The following is a 21,905-nucleotide window of genomic DNA, read 5'->3' as shown; positions in this document are numbered from 1 at the left end:
AGCACTATCCCCGCCTCCCAACCACCAGCCCTGCCTCCCACCACCGGCTCTGGCACAGACCGTATAAGTCTGCCCAGCACTATCCCCACCTCCCAACCACCAGCCCTGATTTCCTGCAGTTTTTTTTTTGTTTTTTTTGTTTAGTGAGAGTATGGTTGTTGACTGTAGCTATTATTTTGGTTTAATTTTTACATTGATAAACCACCTTTGCAATACATAGTATACAAGTTGGTGTACAGTGCCTTAAAAACAGTTTATTATATTGCAATTATTGAACTTCTTTTAATTTTTATGCTTATGTACGGTATTTTATGCAATATATTTTTATTTTATTTTGTAGCATTTAAGGTAATTCTTTGAGTTTGATTAATTGGTATATAAATGGTAATATATAATATTGTAACGGTCATGTAATATACCTCCTATCTTGTTGGAACATTAATTATCAATCAGAGAAAAACCAGAATCTAACCAGTCAATATTTAGCTGGGGGCAGTGTGTGTTTTTCTAAGTGCTGACATTCAGCAGCTCACAGAGACGCAGATATTCAATGCTGGGCCATGTCTGGGGAGTGGCATTGAATATTCGGCTGAGTGACGATAGCCAGAAGTTATGTGGGTACAGCTGATATTCAGTGCCATACCCACATAGATAACTGGGTATAGTTAGGACTGATGTTTACCTTTTCAGCTATGCAGCAGGAGCCTGCACTTAATATCTTAGATTCCCACATGACTTCAGACAGTTTCATGCTGATCAGAGCCAATATTCAGCTGTCCATGCTGCTTAAGTGCCACTAAATATTGTCAGCCAGCCTGCTTAGAGTGGATTAAGCTGAATATCTATCCCTGCTGTTAGGTAGACAAACAACCTTCATTGTGTGTTCACCATTTTAAATTTGTTATTACAGAAGGAAGATAAGCTTGCTCGTTTAGAAAAAGCAATTAACCCTCTCCTGGATGATGACGACCAAGTAGCCTTTTCCTTCATTTTGGACAACATTGTCACACAGAAGATGATGGCGGTGCCTGATGTACGTGTCTGGTTTGTGAAACACCTGCTGCTGGTTCATTGGCAGACTAGCAAAGGTTTCTGTCCATTTCTTTGTTTCTCGAGTGCTCAGACAATATAAAGAAGAGCACATAAATGTCCTCATTATCACATGTATCCTTTCTGTCTGTTTCACTTTAGCACCACAGTAGCATTTTACATGCTATTCATCATTTTTCTCTTTCGTCAACGGGCTTTTTAAAAACCAACTTATGTTTATTTTACCAGACGTATTATCAAGGACAAATGTGATTGTCAAGTATACACATCAAGACTCCCGAGGCAGGCACTTATGTGCCAAAACATGGTACCATGTTGAGTCAGCATAAATAAATGCCAATGGATACGATCGAAAGCTTCTTCCACGTCAAAACTAATAAGAAGTGATTGTTAGATCTTCTTTTGCTCGATACTCTTGGGTAGTAAGAATTTTCTAAGGTTTCTAGCCATGGAGTGTCTGGAAACAAAACCCACCTGCAATTCATGTATAAGTGAGGGCAGATGAGGGCAGGAGCCTTGCTAGATGTTTGGCTAACACCTTTGCGGTTAATTTAACTTCATAATTCGGCAATGAGATCGGGCAGCATGACTCTGGGAGAGTAGGGTCATGGCCTGGCTTGGGAAGTACCACAATATTAGCTAAATTAAGTGAAGGTGGTAGCAAGTGCGAATCAGTCATAGTATTAAACATATTAGTGAGTAGTCGTACTACATCCTCACCCAATAATTTATAAAATTCAGCTCTGAATCAGTCATCTTTAGGAGCCTTCAGCAGCAGACTTTGCTGAATAGCGCAGAGTACCTTAGCAGGACTGATTGGAGCCATTCAGAATTGTCTGATCTCGCTGTCCCAATACAGGTATGGTAATGTTGCCTAAATAAGAAGTACTAGCCAAGCCCTCATCTGATGGGGCTGCGTATAGTTTTGTATATAAGGATTTTAAAATATCTCTAATCTCCTTATCATCTTTGACTGTTTTCCTGGTCTTGTCCCGCAGCCCAGGATCTTACAAGGTCCATCTTTATTGGAAATCAAATGAGATAAAAGTTTTCCAGCCTTGTTGCCATGTCTATACATCATGTATTTATAATAAGCTTGAGATTTGAGTGTACATTGATGTATTAAGGTGTTCAATACTGTTTGAAGATCGAGAATCTGTTGTTTATGGGCTGCAGTGTGGATTCTCCCAAAATGCTGCCTAGCCCTATGTAATTGGTCTCCCAGGCATAAAATCTCCCTATCTCTTGTTTTTTTGATATGAGAAGAAGAATAATCTCTCCTCAAAGAATTGTCTTTGCAACTTCCCAATACAGCACTATTAGCCTTATACTCCCACCAGCAGTTCAACATTCGTTCCCAGAAAGTAGTATCATAATATAATGCCAGAGGGAAAATCCAACGCCTGTGGGGATCCTGACGCTTGTGGAGATCCAATCTAACCACACCCAGGCATGATCAGAGATTACATATGGGCCGATTTCTACCCGATGCACCAAACCAAGCACATCTTGAGATAACAAAAGATAATCAATACGGGATTGTGTAGAGTGTACTTGAAACAAATGAGTATAATCCTTCTCAGTGGGGTTCAAGACCCTCAATGTGTCCACCAAGTTGAGATGATTACAAATGTGACAGATCTTTAGAAGAGGTGGTGTGATCAGAGGCAGAATCAGAAAATTGATCCATGCTAGGATCACATACAGCATTGAAATTCCCCCGACCACAAGAGGTATACGTTGATAAGGCAATAAAGGTTGGGTCACTACCCTGTAGAACTTCCTGTCATAGGCATTTGTGGAATAGTCACTGCAAAAAAGAACATCTCTGTTATCCACATTTGCTTTACATAAAATATATCTACCCCTTGCGTGAGCAGTAAGTAGGTGAACTTCAGATATTATGCCTTTTTGGAATAATATTTCTACCCCACCCTTTTTCCCTAGGGCATCTGCAGCTACCATGTCCCCCACCCACCAGGGTTTTAGTTTGACATGTTCTGTTGCAGTAAGGTGGGTTTCTTGTAAAAGGGTAATGTCAATTTTGTGATGATGAAGATGTTGTAATATTTTAGTGTGTTTAATAGGAGAATTTATACCACCTACATTCTACGTTACTAAATTCAGTTTATATGGGTACTAATATTTGAACAAGCCAAAGGTACAGATGGTGAGCTTCTCGATAGAAGGGTTGTCCCAGCCTCCAATCCCCCTCTCTACCAACATCATGTGTATCCTGTCCCATACCAAAAAATAATACACTCCAAGGCCCAGTATCAAACCATGCGGCTGTTGTAGCCTTTGGATAGTTATCTCCAAAAAGTCCCCTATCTCCAAAATATGCCATCCACTTCCACTTTAAATCCCCCCTCCACATCTTCCCCTTACACCCTAATAAACCCCTTCCCATGTATCCCTGAGCTCTCTAATAAGAGCTTTCGCATATCGATTCCAACCCTGTTACACTAAAACCTATTTTCAAGATAACAGCACAACAGATGCCTCATTATAATGTCACACAGTGTCATAGATCAGAGAACAATCTCTGTAACAGTTCTTCAGAGGACAACGAAAGCATAAGGTAGAGCCTCCTATTATAGTCCCAAAATGTACCCAATCTAGGGTCCCATGAAACACAGAAATGTGTCATCATGTTTATCCGGGTCTGTAGGCATCTTAATCCAAAAAGTTCAAGATAAAGAAATTAGCCAAGAAAAAGAAAAAACCCCATAATAGGACCTGTAAACATTATTCAAAAGACTCAGTAGCCCCCTAAAGTGCATAAGTACATAGGTATTGCCATACTGGGATACACCAAAGGTCCATCAAACCCAGCATCCTGTTTCCAACAGTGGCCAATCCACAAATACCTGGCAAATATCAAAAACGTACAAAACATTTTATACTGCTTATCTCAGAAATAAGCAGTGGACTTTCCCCAAGTCCATTTTAATAATGGTCTGTGGATCTTTCCTTTAGGAAGCTGTCCAAACCTTTTTAAAACGCCGCTAAGCTAACTGCCTTTAAAAAATTTCTGGCAACGAATTACAGAGTTTAATTACACGTTGAGTGAAGAAACATTTTCTCCTACTTCCATTCCTTTCGTAATAATACCTAACATTCTATTTGCTTTCTTAGCTGCCGCAGCACAGTGAGCAGAAGGTTTCAATGTATAGTAACATAGTAACATAGTAGATGACGGCAGAAAAAGACCTGCACGGTCCATCCAGTCTTCCCAACAAGATAACTCATATTTGCTGCTTTTTGTGTATACCCTACTTTGATTTGTACCTATGCTGTTCAGGGCACAGACCGTATAAGTCTGCCCCGCACTATCCCTGCCTCCCAACCACCAGCCCCACCTCCCAACCACCGGCTCTGGCACAGGCACAGACCGTATAATTCTGCCCAGCACTATCCTCACCCTCCCCAGCCCTGCCTCCCAACCCCGGCTCTGGCACAGACCGTACAAGTCTGTCCAGCACTATCCCCGCCTCCCAACCACCAGTCCCGCTTCCCACCACCGGCTCTGGCACAGACCGTATAAGTCTGCCCAGCCCTATCCCCGCCTCCCAACCTCATCAGTGACGACACCTAGATCCCTTTCTTGGTCGGTGACTTCTAACGTGGAACTTGCATTATGTAGCTATAATTCGGGTTCCTGTTTCCCACATACATCTCTTTGCACGTGTTCACATTAAATGTCATCTGCCATTTAGGTTCCCAGTCTCGTAAGGTCCTCTTGTAAATTTTCACCATCCTCTTGCGATTTAACAACTTTGAGTAACTTTCAGGCTTATTTAAGTAAGAGAAGGGCACCCATCTTTCGACACAAAATTGAAAGCCGATTTTGGGCATCCTCAACTGTTTTCCATCGCGGGGACGACCAGAGTTCAGGGGGGCGTGTCAGAAGCATAGCAAAGGCGGGACTGGTGCGTGCCTAACATGGGTGCCCACGACCGATAATGGAAAAAAGAAGGGCGTCCCTGATGAGCACTTGGGCGACTTTACTTTTTTGTTACGAACAAGCCTCAAAAAGGTGCCCGAACTGACCAGATGACCACCGGAGGGAATCGGGGATGACCTCCCCTTACTCTCCCAGTGGTCACTAATCCCCTCCCACAGTAAAAAAAATAAACTTTAAAAATATTTTGTGCCAGCCTCTATGCCAGCCTCAAATTCCGTACCCAGCTCCCTGACAGCAGTATGCTGGTCCCTGGAGCAGTTTTAGTGGGTACTGCAGTGCACTTCAGGAAGGCGGACCCAGGCCCATCCCCCCCTACCTGTTACACATGTGGTGGTAAATGTGAGCCCCCTTCAAAACCCACCAGAAACCCACTGTACCCATATGTAGGTGCCCCCGTTCACCCGTAAGGACTATGGTAGTGATGTACAGTTGTGGGTAGTGCGTTTTTTTTTTTTGGGGGGGGGGGGGGGGGCTCAGCCACCAAGGTAAGGGAGCTGTGCACCTGGGAACAATTTGTGAAGTCCACTGCAGTGCCCCCTAGGGTGCCCGGTTGGTGTCTTGGCATGTGAGGGGGACCAGTGCACTACGAATGCTGGCTCTTCCCACCACCAAATGGTCGTTTCTGAGATGGGCGTCCTCGGTTTCTATTATTGCCTAAAATCGGGGACGAGCATCTCTAAGGACGACCTAAATTTTTCGATTTTGGGCGTCCCCGACCGTATTATCGAAATGAAAGATGGACGCCCATCTTGTTTCGATAATACAATTTTCCCCGCCCCTTCGCCGGGACATCCTGCGAGGACGTCCTCAGGAAAACTTGGGCGCCCCTTTCGATTATGCCCCTCTTTGTGTCATCAGGAAGTTTAATTACCTCACTAATTTCCATCTCTAGGTCATTTATAAATATGTTAAAAAGCAGCGGTCCCAGCACAGACCCCTGGGAAACCCCACTAACTACCCTTCTCCATTGAGAATACTGACCATTTAACCCTACTCTCTGTTTTCTATCTTTTAACCAGTTTTTAATCCACAATAGGACACTACCTCCTATTCCTTGACTCTCCAATTTCCTCTGGAGTCTTTCATGAGGTACTTTCTCAAACGCCTTTTGAAAATCCAGATACACAATATCATCTGGCTCCCCTTTATCTACATGTTTGTTTACCCCTTCAAAGAAATGTAATAGATTGGTGAGGCAAGATTTCCCTTCACTAAGTCCATGTTGGCTTTATTAATCCATGCTTTTGAATATGCTCTGTAATTTTGTTCTTTATAATAGTCTCTACCATTTTGCCTGGCACTGACGTCAGGCTTACCGGTTTATAATTTCCCGGATCTTCTTTAGAACCTTTTTTAAAAATCAACGTTACATTGGCCACCCTCCAATCTTCCAGTACCATGCTCGATTTTAAAGATAAATTACATATTACTAGCAATAGTTCCGCAAGTTCATTTTAAAATTCTGTCAGTACTCTGGGATGGATACCATCCGGTCCAGGAGATTTGCTACTCTTCAGTTTGTCAAATTGCCACATTACATCCTCCAGGTTTATAGAGATTTTATTCAGTTTCTCTGACTCGTCAGCTTTGAATACCATTTCTGGCACTGGTATCTCTCCTAAATCTTCCTCGGTGAAGACCAAAGAAAAGAATTAATTTAATCTCTCCGCTGTGGCTTTGTCTTTCCTGATTGCCCCTTTTACCCCTTGGTCATCTAGCGGTCCAACTGATTCTTTTGCTGGCTTCCTGCTTTTAATATACCTAAAAAAATATTTTACTATGTGTTTTTGCCTCCAACGCAATCTTTTTTTCAAAGTCCCTCTTTGCCTTCCTTATCAGCGCTTTGCATTTGACTTGCCATTTCTAATGTTGTTTCTTATTATTTTCAGTTGGTTCCTTCTTCCATTTTGTGAAGGATTTTCTTTTAGCTGTAATAGCTTCCATGCTGGCTGTCGCTTGGTCTTCCTTCCTCCTTTTTTAATTATCGGAAAATATTTGGCCTGGGCTTCCAGGATGGTATTTTTGAACAGCATCCATGCCTGATGTAAATTTTTGACCCTTGTAGCTGCTCCTATAAGTTTTTTTTTTTTCCACTGTTCTCATTTTTATCATAGTCTCCTTTTTGAAAGTTAAACGCTAATGTATTCGATTTCCTGCGCATACTTACTCCAAAGCTAATATCAAATCTGATCATATTATGATCACTGTTATCAAGCGGCACCAGCACCATTACCTCCTGCACCAGATCATGCGTTCCACTAAGGACTAGGTTTAGAATTATTCCTTCTCTCGTCGGCTCCTGTACCAGCTGCTCCATAAAGCAGCCCTTGATTTTGTCAAGGAATTTTCATAGAGGCTCAGTGACCCTCCAGATTAAGAACACTATGTGGCTCCCAGCTAGGAGGTCAGAATCATCATTAGTTCCATACAAGTTAATCCAATTGTTGCAATGAGGAAAATAGTTGAGTAGATCATCTGGAAAGGCACTTGCAGTTTCAGAGAACCCATGTGGTGCCCAGAGGTTGAAACATGAGCCATCACTGTTATATGAATTCAACATGGTAGCGCCTTAAGAGTGAGAATGCTCAGCCTCAGTCAAAATCCAGTTTCATCCCGACCATATAACAATGATAAAGTGCCAAAAAATTGCCATTTAGAAGTGCCTCCAAAAGCGATCCAGTCATTCTGGTTATTTGAAAAGCAAGAGCTGTGGTAAGGGAAGCTGAGCTCCGCATTGAGTCTTAGGAGAGAGTTGGGGCATACCTTCATAAAGCTCAAGCGAAACACGTGTCGGTATGCAACCCTGAAGTCTAGCCTCACAAGATTTAAAGGCTGTTTAAATAACCAGTCAGAAGGTAAGTAGAGAATTTTTCTGACCATATATTTTGAGTTGTCATTCAAGTAATTATATACAAAAAAATTGAGTAAAAAATTTGCAAGGTATTCTTTATCATGACCGATGACGAGAAAGGGGTGAATTATTATCGCATGAAAAATTGATAGTGGTATGCTGCAAAAAAAAACGGCGTACTGCCTCTGATGGTCTGAAGATACCTTTCTGTTTGAACACTTGGATTGAGTATATCAGTAATCGAATATATACTGTTTGTGTATGACTAATTGAAAAGCAATGCAGGATCATTGTATAAAAGGATGATGTCTCCACATTGAGTCAAGGGTCATGATGTAAGGGGAGCACAACATAATACTGTCTCTGATTTTATCAAAATTCAGTGTAAAACAATCTGAGGTGGATAAAGTCAGCTATGAGGAGTGGAAGAGCCCCCTTCCCCAGCTTTAATACGCTCAAGCAGACCCTGCACCTCCACTACAGTATCGTAAATGTGCATGGTGCCATTATAAGTGACTCGAAGTTTAGCAGGGTATAATAGTGCAAAGCGTATTAAGTTTAAAGAGCTTGGAGCATATAGGGCTAAAGACTGCGCTGGGATGCTGCACTCATAGAATAGTCTTGGAAGCAGAGTATGCATTTGTTCTCGTACTTCAGTTGCTTACTTGCTCGCACAGCTTGTAATATTGCTGTTTTATAAGCGAATCCAGTTTGTGTGCCCTTTCCACTTGGAGCAGCCCATAGCAATCTGGCAGGGCTAACTCTTGTTTCAGCCATAGTTCTAGGAATCCACTTAGTTTGTTATCTCGAATGGATTCTGGAAGCCCCAGAAGGCGCAAATTGTTCCTCCTTGCCCTATTTTCCGAGTTGTCTGCTTTGTCTTCCAAAACTGTTACTTGTTGAACCAGCTGTGCATGGGAATCTTTCACTGTGGTGACAAGATCTTCCACTTTTTTTTTTTTGTTACATTTGTACCCCGCGCTTTCCCACTCATGGCAGGCTCAATGTGGCAGGCAATGGAGGGTTAAGTGACTTGCCAAGAGTCACAAGGAGCTGCCTGTGCCGGGAATAGAACTCAGTTCCTCAGGACCAAAGTCCACCACCCTAACCACTAGGCCACTCCTCCACTCACTCCACTTTGCTTGTTCGAGCCTGATAGGAGGAAAATTCATGGCTCATTACACCTAGTTGTGTTTGTAGGGTTCCCAATTTCACATCAATGGGGGCTGAGATGTTTACCCGCAGAGTTTCCAATGTGGCGGTTATCTCCACGGTAATGCCCGAAATACAGGTGGACGAAATTGTCTGATCTGCCAGGCTGGAGGATGCTGCCATCTTGTCATCGGCAGTCTTCCCTCACTCTTTAGCAGTACGAAGTGCCTTTGATGCCATCTCGCTGTCTGTTTTCAACTCCAAATGTCCAAATACCTTGCAGTGACCTCCCTGCACGGTAAGGGGCTTTTTAGCAGTAAAAGAGGCAATGATTAATTGAGGTTTTGTGGCAGGGTGGCCAGAGAACTGCTTTTCAGCGTCTTCTCACGGGCATGGCATCACATCACTCTGCTATGTTTCTCTTAGGTAATTTTTTTTGTTGTGCACTTCACGTTACCCGTTCCTGACATATATTGATTTCATGTGCATTGATTTGTTCATTGCTTTGTTACATTTGTGACAGTTGATTCAGGTATTATATTTTAAACCATCAAGTGGTTTTTCAAATGTTAGTATATCAAATTCTTACAAATAAATAAATAAATTGTTTGTTAAAAATTTATATTGAACTGCAGTTTTTAAAAGTTAATTTTACCTTTAGGGTTTGGGAATGCTAAAATTGAGAGGGCATAACCTTAAAAGTTTCAAATATCAATTACTGTCTCTTGTGTTTCTGTTGCAGTCCTGGCCATTCCATCATCCAGTTAATAAAAAATTTGTTCCTGATTACTATAAAGTAATATTCAATCCAATGGATCTGGAAAGTATCCGTAAGGTAAATAATGATTTAATAAGATATTTTCCTCAATTTATATGTGACTTTCTTTTCAATACTGGTTGTGTCATTTTTTCTAGAATATCTCCAAACATAAGTACCAGAACCGAGAGGCTTTCCTGGAAGACGTTACCGTGATCCTTCGAAACAGCATAAAGTACAATGGTACATAGCACTATACATTCTAGAAGAATTAAACACACAGATTACTTGTCCTGTTTTTGGTTCTGTCTCATGATCTAACTTATATAAAATTGCCAACTCACACAGTTTATTTCAAAAGCATTATTCTAATCCTGGTTTTACCCCATTGAATGCATGGAAATGTCATCCTGATTTGTTTGAAGATGTTTGTTTCAAGACACTTGAGAAAGGTGAAAAATCCTACATAGTATGTTTTAGCTGTGGCCTCAGTTTGTGTTTGCTAGAGATCAGGTGTATAAGCTTTGGTGGATTCCTGTGTTCTCTGTCAGCTTCACTAAGTGTGAAGTTACATTTCTTTTGAATATGCTCTGTAATTTTGTTCTTTATAACAGTCTCTACCATTGTGCTAGGCACCGACGTCAGACTCACCAGTCTATAATTTCCCGGATCTTCTCTGGAACCTTTTTTTTTTTTAAATAGGCATTACATTGGCCACCCTCCAATCTTCTGGTACCAGGCTCAATTTTAAGGGTAAATGACATATTACTAACAATAGCTCCGCAAGTTCATTTTTCAGTTCTATCAGTACTCTGGGATGAATACCATCCGGTCCAGAAGATTTGCTACTCTTCAATTTGTAGAAGTGCCCCTTTACATCCTCCAGGTGAGCAAGTGCAAGGTGATGCATGTGGAAAAAAAGAACCCGAATTATAGCTACGTCATGCAAGGTTCCATGTTAGGAGTTACGGACCAAGAAAGGGATCTGGGTGTCGTCGTCGACAACACACTGAAACCTTCTGCTCAGTGTGCTGCTGCGGCTAGGAAAGCGAATAGAATGTTGGGTATTATTAGGAAAGGTATGGAAAACAGGTGTGAGGATGTTATAATGCCTTTGTATCGCTCCATGGTGCGACTGCACCTTGAGTATTGTGTTCAATTCTGGTCGCCGCATCTCAAGAAAGATATAGTACAATTGGAAAAGGTGCAGCGAAGGGCGACTAAAATGATAGCGGGGATGGGACAACTTCCCTATGAAGAAAGACTGAGGAGGCTAGGGCTATTCAGCTTGGAGAAGAGACGGCTGAGGGGAGACAAGATAGAGGTATATAAAATAATGAGTGGAGTGGAACAGGTGGATGTGAAGCATCTGTTCACGCTTTCCAAAAATACTAGGACTAGGGGGCATGCGATTAAACTACAGTGTAGTAAATTTAAAACAAATCGGAGAAAATTTTTCTTCACCCAACGTGTAATTAAACTCTGGAATTCATTGCCGGAAAATTGTGGTGAAGGCGGTTAGCTTAGCAGAGTTTAAAAAGGGGTTGGACGGTTTCCTAAAGGACAAGTCCATAAACCGCTACTAAACGGACTTGGAAAAATCCAAAATTCCAGGAATAACATGTATAGAATGTTTGTACGTTTGGGGAAACTTGCCAGGTGCCCTTGGTCTGGATTGGCCGCTGTCGTGGACAAGATGCTGGGCTCGATGGACCCTTGGTCTTTTCCCAGTATGGCATTACTTATGTACTTATGTACTTATATGTACTTATAGAGAATTCATTCAGTATCTCTGACTCATCAGCTTCGAATACCATTTCTGACATCGATATGTCTCCTAAATCTTTCTCGGTGAAGACTGAAGCCAAGAATTAATTTAATCTCTCCGCTACCGCTTTGTCTTCCCTGTTTGCCCCTTTTACTCCTCGGTCATGTAGCTGTCCAACCGATTCTTTTGCCGGCTTCCTGCTTTTAATATACCTAAAAGTAGAGGAGTGTGGTAGCCGTGTTAGTCCACTCTTAAGGTTATCAATAGAAATCAAACAAAATAAACATGGAAAAGAAATAAGATGATACCTTTTTTATTGGACATAACTTAATACATTTCTTGATTAGCTTTCGAAGGTTGCCCTTCTTCCTCAGATCGGAAATAAGCAAATGTGCTAGCTGACAGTGTATATTAGTGAAAACATTCAAGCATTACTATGACAGTCTGACAGGGTGGGAGGATGGGGGTGGGTAGGAGGTATGCATGGGGACATCAAAGCATATCATTGATATTCTAACAGGGTGGGTGTGGATAGGTGAGGGGAGGGTGATTGAAGTCAGAATGATTGAATATTTTAACACCCAACAGAAAGGACTTAACAAGGATCTGGGGTTCCTAGCCCATTATAAACCATAAAGCTGTATGTCTCTGTTGATCACCCTCCCCTCACCTATCCACACCCACCCTGTTAGAATATCAATGATATGCTTTGATGTCCCCATGCATACTTCCTACCCACCCCCCTCCTCCCACCCTGTCGGACTGTCATAGTAATGCTTGAATGTTTTCACTTATATACACTGTCAGCTAGCACATTTGCTTATTTCCGATCTGAGGAAGAAGGGCAACCTTCGAAAGCTAATCAAGAAATGTATTAAGTTATGTCCAATAAAAAAGGTATCATCTTATTTTCTTTTCCATGTTTTATTTTGTTTGATTTCTATTAATGTACCTAAAAGAAATTTTTACTATGTGTTTTTGCCTCCAACGCAATCTTTTTTTCGAAGTCCCTCTTATTCGTCCTTATCAGCGCTTTGCATTTGACTTGATATTCCTTATGCTGATTATTTTCAGTCAGTTCCTTCTTCTTCTTTGCTTGGTTTTATTCCATTCTGTTTTACCTCCTCTCTCTCCCCCCCCCCCCCCCCCCCCCACCTCCTTGTTTCTCCTTCCTCTTCTTCTTCCTGCCGCTCTCATGTAATATGCTCCAAAGTTCTATCCTTTCTCCACTTTTTTGTAAAAGGATTTATGTATAGATAAGAATCGATTTGATCTAGTTTTCCATAAGAGAAAGTTTTTGACTTCATGTGATAGAATACTTGAGGAGAAATGGTGAATGATTTTATCTAAGTGCACATTGCTGTTAGTATATCTATGTGAATTGAAGGACTGTACTCGTGTGATTTGGCACATGTTTGAGACGTTCATTTTTGCCTTTAGAGAGTATTTATTTACACATTTTATATCCACCTGTTAACTAGCCAGAGTACAATATACATATGTATCAGTTAAAACATCTAACAAAATTAGAAACAAAATTTTGGCCAAAAACATGTATATCAATGCACTGAAGTTCCCTGCTAAATATACAAAAAGCTTCACCCTCAGTCTACACCAAAGTAGGCCTATGCAAACAAATATGCTTCAAGCTGTCTCTTAAACACACTCAGCTGTTTTGCTGTCCTCAAATGTAAAGGTAGCTTATTCCAGAGTATTGGGCCTATTACATCATCATCAGGGAGGCAGCGTTGTCTGTAACGCAGCTGCGTTAACAAAGGGAGAATTAGTTGACATGCATGTTCTGATCTCAAAGAACACTGAGGTACATAGAATTGCAAAACCTGTTTAAAATAGCCAGGTGCCACCCCATTCACAGTCTTAAAAATAAGAACCAACCATTTAAAACGCACCCTATATAAAACAGGGAGCCAATGTAAAGTCTGCATACAAATGGAAACATGATCAAAATGACCAAGACCAAAAATCAAATGCACAGCAGAAGGTTGTTCCACCTGAAGCACTTTACAATGTGTTTGTGAAACCCCAAGATACAGGCTGTTATAATAATATAATTTGTACCAAACTGTAAACCATTAATTGAAAATCTACTACTACTACTTAACATTTCTAAAGCGCTACTAGGGTTACGCAGCGCTGTACAGTTTAACAAAGAAGGACTGTCCCTGCTCAAAGGAGCTTACAATCTAAAGGACAACATGTGCAGACAGTCAAATTGGGGCAGTATAGATTTCCTGGATAGAGGTGAAATGGTTAGGTGCCGAAGGTGACATTGAAGAGGTGGGCTTTGAGCAAGGATTTAAAGATGGGCAGGGAGGGGGCTTGGCGTATGGGCTCAGGAAGTTTGTTCCAAGCATAGGGAGAGGCAAGGCAGAAAGGGCGGAGCCTGGAGTTGGCGATGGTGGAAAAGGGAACAGAGAGGAGGGATTTGTCCTGTGAGCGGAGGTTTCAGGTAGGAGCGTACAGGGAGATAAGGGTAGAGAGATAGTGAGGGGCTGTAGATTGAGCACATTTGTAGGTTAGTAGGAGAAGCATGAACTGTATGCGGTACCTGATCGGAAGCCAGTGAAGTGACTTGAGGAGAGGGGTGATATGAGCATATTGGTCTAGGCGGGAGATAAGACGTGCAGCAGAGTTCTGAATGGATTGAAGGGGGGATAGATGGCTAAGTGGGAGGCCAGTGAGGAGTAGGTTGCAATAGTCAAGGCGAGAGGTAATGAGAGAGTGGACGAGAATTCGGGTGGTGTGCTCAGAGAGGAAAGGGCAAATTTTGCTGATGTTATAGAGAAAGAAGTGACAGGTCTTGGCTATCTGCTGGATATGCACAGAGAAGGAGAGGGAGGAGTCGAAGATGACACCGAGGTTGCGGGCAGATGAGACGGGGAGGATGAGGGTGTCATCGACTGAGATAGAGAGTGGAGGGAGAGGAGAGGTGGGTTTGGGTGGAAAGACAATAAGCTCAGTCTTGGGACATGTTCAGTTTCAGGTGGCGGTTGTACATCCAGGCAGCAATGTCGGATAAGTGGCCTGGGTTTCCACAGTGATGTCTGGTGTGGAGAGATAAAGTTGGGTGTCGTCGGCATAGAGATGATATTGGAAACCATGAGATGAAATCAGCGAGCCCAGGAAAGAGGTGTAGATTGAAAAAAGAAGGGGTCCAAAGACAGATCCCTAAGGAACTCCAACAGAGAGCGGGGTGGGAGTGGAGGAAGATCCATGAGAGTGTACTCTGAAGGTACGGTGGGAGAGATAGGAGGAGAACCAGGAGAAGACAGAGCCCGGGAACCCAAATGAAGACAGTGTGGCAAGAAGTAAATTATGATTGACAGTGTCAAAAGCGGCGGATAGGTCGAGGAGGATGAGGATGAAGTAGTGATCCTTGGATTGGCAAGGAACAGGTCATTACAGATTTTAGTGAGTGCCGTTTCTGTCGAGTGTAGAGGGCGGGAAACTAGATTGAAGCGGATCGAGGATGGCATGAGAGGAGAGAAAATTGAGGCAGCGGCTATGACGACGCGTTCAAGTATCTTGGACAGGAAGGGTAGGAGGGAGATGGGGCGATAGTTGGAGGGACAGGTAGGGTCAAGTGATGGTTTTTTTGAGGAGTGATGTGACTACAGTACTACTACTACTACTACTACTACTACTACTATTTAACATTTCTAGAGCGCTACTAGGGTTATGCAGCGCTGTACAATTTATATAGAAGGATAGTGCCCTGCTCAAAGAGCTTACAATCAGTCAAATTGGGGCAGTCTAGATTTCTGATAGGTATAAAGGTAGGTGCCGAAAGCAACGTTGAAGAGGTGTGCTTTGAGCAGGGATTGAAGATGGGTAGGGAGGGGGCTTGACGTACAGGGCTCAGGAAGTTTATATTCCAAGCATAGGGTGAGGCGAGGCAGAATGGGCGGAGCCTGGAGTTGGCGGGTGGTGGAGAAGGGTACTGAGAGGAGGCATTTGTCCTGTGAGCGGAGGTTTCGGGCGGGAACGTAAGGGAGATGAGAGTAGAGAGGTAATGAGGGGCTGTAGTCTGAGTGTATTTGTAGGTAAGAAGGAGAAGCTTGAACTGAATGCGGTATCTGCTTGAAGGTGTCAGGGACAGTTGCGGTGGAGAGAGAGAGGTTGAGGATATGGCAGATGGAGGGGGTGACGATAGGAGAGATGGTGTTAAGTAAGTTGGTGGGGATGGGGTCCGAGGAACAGGTGGGCATTTGACGGAGGAAAGAAGGTTGGCGGTTTCCTCTTCGGTGATATTAGGAAAAGAGGAGAAGGAGGCCTGGGTTGGTTGGTTGAGGGAATGGGTTAAAGGAGGACGTGGTTTGGTAGTAAATTTGAGGTTGATCTTCTGTACCTTATCGCGGAAGTAGCCAGTGATTGAGGAGAGACGTGAGAGGGGGTGGAGCGGAGGGCACTTTAAGGAGGGAGTTAAGGGTGGCGAAGAGACGACGAGGGTTGGAGCTGAGGGAATTAGTTAGTTGGGTGTAATAGTCTTGTTTGGCAAGGAATAGGGAGAACTGGAAGGAGGATAGCATGAATTTGTAATGAATGAAATCTGAATGGGTGTGAGATTTCCTCCAGAGGCGTTCAGCAGATTGGGCGCAGGAGCGAAGGTATCGGATGCCGGGGGTTAGCCAGGGCTGGGGATTGGTTCGCCTTGTGGACGGGAGATGGATGGTGCAAGGGTATCCAGAGCAGATGAGAGAGTGCATTGTAAGCGGTGACAGCCTTATGACAGACTCGGAGGACATGATGGAGGGGAGGAGATTAGAGATTACTAGAGGATAAGTTGCGAGGGTCAACGGCCTGGAGATTCCTGAAAGTAGTGGTTAGTTTAGGGCGGGGCTGATGGAGAGGGTGATGAAGTGTGAAGGGGATCAGGTGATGATCTGAGAGAGGAAGATCTGAGGCACAGAAATTGGAGGGTGAGCAGGTAGAGGAGAGGATGAGGTCAAGACAATGGCCAGTTCGGTGAGAGGGGGTGGTGGAGCTCAACTGAGGTTGAAGAGGATGTCGAGTGAGGAACTGAGAAGCGTAAGAGTCTGATGGGTCGTCAGCGTCCCCTATACAACATCACCCTAATCTTTGCCAACTTCTTATTTGATAAAAACAAGCTTGCACTACCCTAGAAATCTCTGCTTGTGTATTCAGTTGCATATCTATTATAGGTAAACACATTTTTTTCAAGAAAAGAAAACCAGATATTCATGTGTACAATGGGGCAAAAACAAAGATTGGATCAACCAGTTGATGTTGGTCTGTGTGAGCTATGCAATTTTTCTCTATTTCATCTTCAGGATGTCCTGTGGTATTGCAGCTTTGGACATCATCTTGCAGCAGTTCAAGGGCACCTGGAAGAAGCTTGTTTTGTAAAGGAGCACAGGCGTCTGCTTTTCTTTACTAGCCTAACTGAGGGCGTATGTCCGTGATGTAAGGCACAAGCACTTACAGCAGCCATAGAGCTGGTATAAGTGTTATAACATAACTGACAGTATTCTAGCAGTTATGCCCTAAGCTTGACCCTCATGAGGACATGCTATGTAAGGCAGGTATTTACACAACTGCATTTAGGCGAATTTGTGCAGTTCCATACATATGTACATGTGTCATAAATACCAGTATACCAAAATATTTCAACGTGTAAATGTTATAGGATTCCCCTCTGAATGTTCATGCTGCAGGTTATGTGTATTACAGACCTGAATCTCTAAAGGATGTAACCTTTCTGGATCCAACATTAAATCCATATTTGTGAAGCTAGTAAAAGTGATGCCTTACTACCACTGATATCAAAAGCCCCCTCCACCTCCTATCCCAGTTGAAGGCCTTGATTGCCATTGAGTAATTTACTTTATTCCCAGCAAATAGAACCCTTGGCACTATTCAAACCCATCCTTCTTTATTCTGATTAGAAGTGCCCCATCAGTGGTCAAATTTACCATACCCCATAGACATCTTAAGGGGCTTCAGAGTGCCTCTCCCTCTTCTACCAGGGTGCAAACATTAAAAATAGATTCTGTGCCTTCATGCACTCCTTTGGAGCACCTTTTGAATTGGGCACTAGGAGAAGCACACCCTTCTGCCTTCAACTTTTAGTTGAGAACTTCTAGGGACATGGAACTTTTTTGATCAAGATATCTAATTGATGTTTGGTGAGGTACCCATCTTGCCTCATAGAGGGATTGGACTGAGGGGCCTGTTTTGCTGACTGGTGAGAAGAAAATAGGATATTGAGAAGGTTGGGTGGAATTGGATCACCCACTGAGGCTAGTGCAGTAGTTTTAACTATATCTCCTGAAGTGGTTGAGTTTTAGCTTTAGCCAGTGTGTTAATGGAAACCATGCTGTTTGATATGATTTGTGATAACCAATTTTAATAATAATGAGTTTGAATGTAATGCAGCCTATTAACCTTACTTTCATGTTAATCTGCATTAATGTTAATGCAGTTTAAAATACAGTAAGGCGAGTAGTAACGTGTATTGTAGTATGATAATATGCATGAGTGCTTTTTAGTAAATAGACCCTTGTGTCTTTTGCTTTAGCACATATTGTCTTCTAATACATATTTAGGTGGCAATCACACTTGCTTGGAGAGCTTAATGATGTATCATGTAGGAAAGATGCAGCTCCACTGGGTAAAATAAAAATATGGGCAGAGGTTTGGATATAGGTAACTGCAGAGGTTACGGAGTAAGGATTTTTCAGTGATTTACAATTGTGCATTCTGACTTGAAACATTTTTCTTATAGGACCTGACAGTCAATACACTAAAACAGCACAGGAGATTGTGAACATTTGTCATCAAACACTGGCTGAGGTAATACGAGTACATAAGGCTTTCTGCTGTTACCTGAGTAGTGTCGTCTGTCTTTGAACTTTAGTTTTCTGTATTTTTTAGTATGATGAACACTTGACCCAGTTGGAGAAGGACATTTCCACTGCAAAAGAAGCTGCTTTGGAAGAAGCAGACTTGGAAAGCCTTGAACCTATGACTCCCGGGCCGTATACACCTCAGGTCAGTGTTATGGATTTGTGCCCTCTTGGGAGACTTCCACTGGCTTTTCTCTTGCTCTTTTGACTGACTAGTTTATTTCAGGGTTTATATAAACCAATCATTGTTGCTGAGTGCACAGACAGAGAGAAACTGCTAAGCTTAGTTTAAAACCCACTTCTTGTGGAGAGAACTAAACCAGTTCTTGCTTTTGCACACTGCAGCCTCCCAACTTTTATGATACCACACTTCTCTTAGTATGTCGCGTGATGCCTCAGTATACCAAGATGAAAGTAACTTATCAGCTACAGACACCCCCACCACCACACCAGAGAAGCGAGGACAGGTGAGTTTTACCCCGTCTTCACTCATACTGGGATTGAGGTCATTTCAAGTATGAATTAACCAAAACTTTATGGCTTTTTAAAAATTCTTCACCATGTACTTGAGTTAAAGTATATGCATTATAGAACAACACATATTTTTACTCATATTTTCTTGAGGCATTCCCTAAGAAGTGTTAGCTTAAGGAAGGCATCTTCAAAAACATCTGCATTTTTTGGCCACTTTTCCTTTCAAAATAGTTCAAGTGGTACCTGTGAATTTTTCTCCTACTTGCACAGTTTTGAGCATTGCTTACACAAATGAAACAGAATACAACATTTTTAATAAGGATTCTTAAAAATAGCTACTATGTTAATATATAAAATATAGATATTGAAGAAAGCAAGCATTGTAATAGATTTCTACCTTAGCTAGCAAATACAGTTAAATGCCTAGTGAATAATTAACAGACTGAAATTTGTAAATATCGTGATATTTTTATCTTATTCTCCTTTGTCATGAAAGGGTAAGTTACCCAGAAATAGATTTGAAGGACTTTAGCGGCTTTACATTTTGTTTTTTTGGTAGGTGGAGGATTTTTTAAAGGGACAACTATATTTAGGCATCTAGAGTGCATATTTTCAGTGCATCCTATAAAAGAGAATGGGTGCTTACTGGATATATACATCTTCCGTAGCCTGGTACAGTCAATGGTAATAAGTCATCTGGACTACTGCAACGCACTATACGCGGGCTGCAAAGAACAGACTATCAAAAAACTCCAGAATACTGCTGCCAGACTCATATTTGGAAAAACCAAATATGAAAGTGCAAAACCTTTAAGAGAGAAACTCCACTGGCTCCCACTTAAGGAATGCATTGCGTTCAAGATCTGCACGATTGTACACAAAATCATTCACGCAGACACCCCAATCTACATGCTAAACCTCGTGGACCTACCTCCAAGAAATGCCACAAGATCATCTGCAAATTTCTCAACCTACACTTCCCCAGCTGTAAAGGACTAAAATACAAACTGGTGCATGCCACTACCTTCTCTTACATAAGCACGCAATTATGGAATGCTAAGTATTTCAAATAAAAAATTGCAAACCTATGCAACATGCTACCTCAGGACAACACTGACATCGAAATCTTCCTTAATGAGTTGGACCCAACCACAGGAGAATACCCGGCTGACCAAACCTGGTTAAAATTTGCCCTCCTTACCGTTGATGCAGTTGCACAGGCGATCAGCAGGTTCTCCAGCACTCACTGTAAACTAGATACCTATCCCAACTACCTAATGAAATCCGCCCCTGACCGCTTCATAGCAGACCTCACATCCCACCTAAACTACATGCTTCAGCAAGGTCTCTTCTCTAAGGAAAATGGCAATATCCTACTCAATCCGATACCAAAAGACACCAAGTAAAAAAACAAATGAAATCACTTAACTACCATCCAGTAGGATCCATTCCGTTGTCAGTCAAACTGATGGAAAGCATGGTAGCCAAACAATTTACAGATTATGTAAACAAATTCTCTATATTACACGAATCACAGTCAGGTTTTCGCCCCTCCACAGTACTACTCACTCTCCTAGCCAAATTCAAGCAGGAAATAGCAATAGGCAAAAACATCCTCCTCCTCCATTTCGACATGTCTAGTGCATTCGACATGGTAAACCATAATATATTAATAAGATTACAAGATAAGTTCGGGATTGGTGGAAACATACTTAGCTGGATCAAGGTTTTCCTAACCACAAGAACATATCAAGTAAAATCAAAGTCAAACATATCATCACCGTGGAAAGCAGACTGTGGAGTACCACAAGGATCACCGCTCCTCTTCAACTTAATGATGACCGCACTAGCCAAGTCCTTATCTAACCAAGGCCTTAACTCTTTCATCTATGCAGACGATGTCACAATATTCATTCCTTACAAATCTAAACTGACAGAAATCACCAATGAAATCAAGATCAGCTTGAACATCATGGACTCTTGGGCAAAAGCATTTCAACTAAAACTCAACAAAGAAAAAACACACTGTCTCATCCTCTCATCCCTACACAGTGAAAGCAATGTGTTCTTTGATTGGGAGCCAGTGTAGTTTTTCGCAAAGGGGTTTTGCACTTTCAAATCCCGTTTTTTCCGAAGATAAGCCTAGCTGCCGTGTTTTGAGCGGTCTGAAGTTTCTTTAAGGTTTGTTCTTTGCATCCCGCAAAAATTCCATTGCAGTAGTCTACATGGCTTAGTACTCATTGATTATATCAGGTTGCGAAATGTTCTCCTTGGGAAAATGTTCCACTCAATGTGGAAACAATGCATGACCTAACAACCTTCCGAAAATTACTGAAGACCAACCTATTCAAAAAGTCATACCACAATGACCCATCCTAAATACCAGACAACGAAACTCTACCAGAACCAGATAATATCGAACTCTCTACACCGACTGCTCAGTTATTCTGTCACGAATGAACGTTAACGCACTACCACCTTATTTCTCACGCTGGAAATGATCTGATTACCTAACTTAATCTATAACTCTATCATTTATGAACTTTAATGCAATACCGCTTTGTATTTCTCATTCCAGAAATGGCGATCGCTATTATGGTATAATGTAAGCCACATTGAGCCTGCGAAAAGGTGGGAAAATGTGGGATACAAATGCGACAAATAAAAATAAATAAAATAAAAAAGATCAAGTATACATATGAAGTATCACATCATACCTTGTGCTATGAATTTATCTTGTTGGGCAGACTAGACAGAATGTACAGGTCTTTATCTGCTGTAATCTACAATGTTACTGTTAATTCTGAGACAGCTGTCGCTGTGTATACAATGCTCCTTTTGAACTTAGGTTCTTTTTTCTGCATAGTTTTTGAAGATTTAAAATTTTGTGTCCCCCATCACTGTATAATATTAAGATGGGAGTGTTTTTAGATTTGTTAGTAGCTGCTCTGGCATTCCCCAGGCCTGTGGTTCGGACCTGTTGGTGCGAGACAATATAT

The 21,905-nt window shown here is 42.0% G+C and overlaps 1 protein-coding gene across 1 annotated transcript in view; it reads left to right on the top strand.

Annotated features, from left to right (window-relative positions):
* Positions 1 to 21,905, top strand: part of TAF1 (TATA-box binding protein associated factor 1) — a 493,091-nt gene that overhangs the window by 367,058 nt on the left and 104,128 nt on the right. Inside the window, 7 exon segments of the mRNA XM_030210565.1 lie at positions 911 to 1,033; positions 9,763 to 9,855; positions 9,936 to 10,020; positions 18,312 to 18,379; positions 18,461 to 18,577; positions 18,778 to 18,796; positions 18,799 to 18,899. Coding sequence (XP_030066425.1) covers positions 911 to 1,033; positions 9,763 to 9,855; positions 9,936 to 10,020; positions 18,312 to 18,379; positions 18,461 to 18,577; positions 18,778 to 18,796; positions 18,799 to 18,899 — 606 coding nt within the window.

This window comes from Microcaecilia unicolor, chromosome 7 (assembly GCF_901765095.1).
Source record: "Microcaecilia unicolor chromosome 7, aMicUni1.1, whole genome shotgun sequence".
Classification (NCBI taxonomy): Eukaryota; Metazoa; Chordata; class Amphibia; order Gymnophiona; family Siphonopidae; genus Microcaecilia; species Microcaecilia unicolor.
This window is presented reverse-complemented; position numbering and strand designations above follow the sequence as displayed.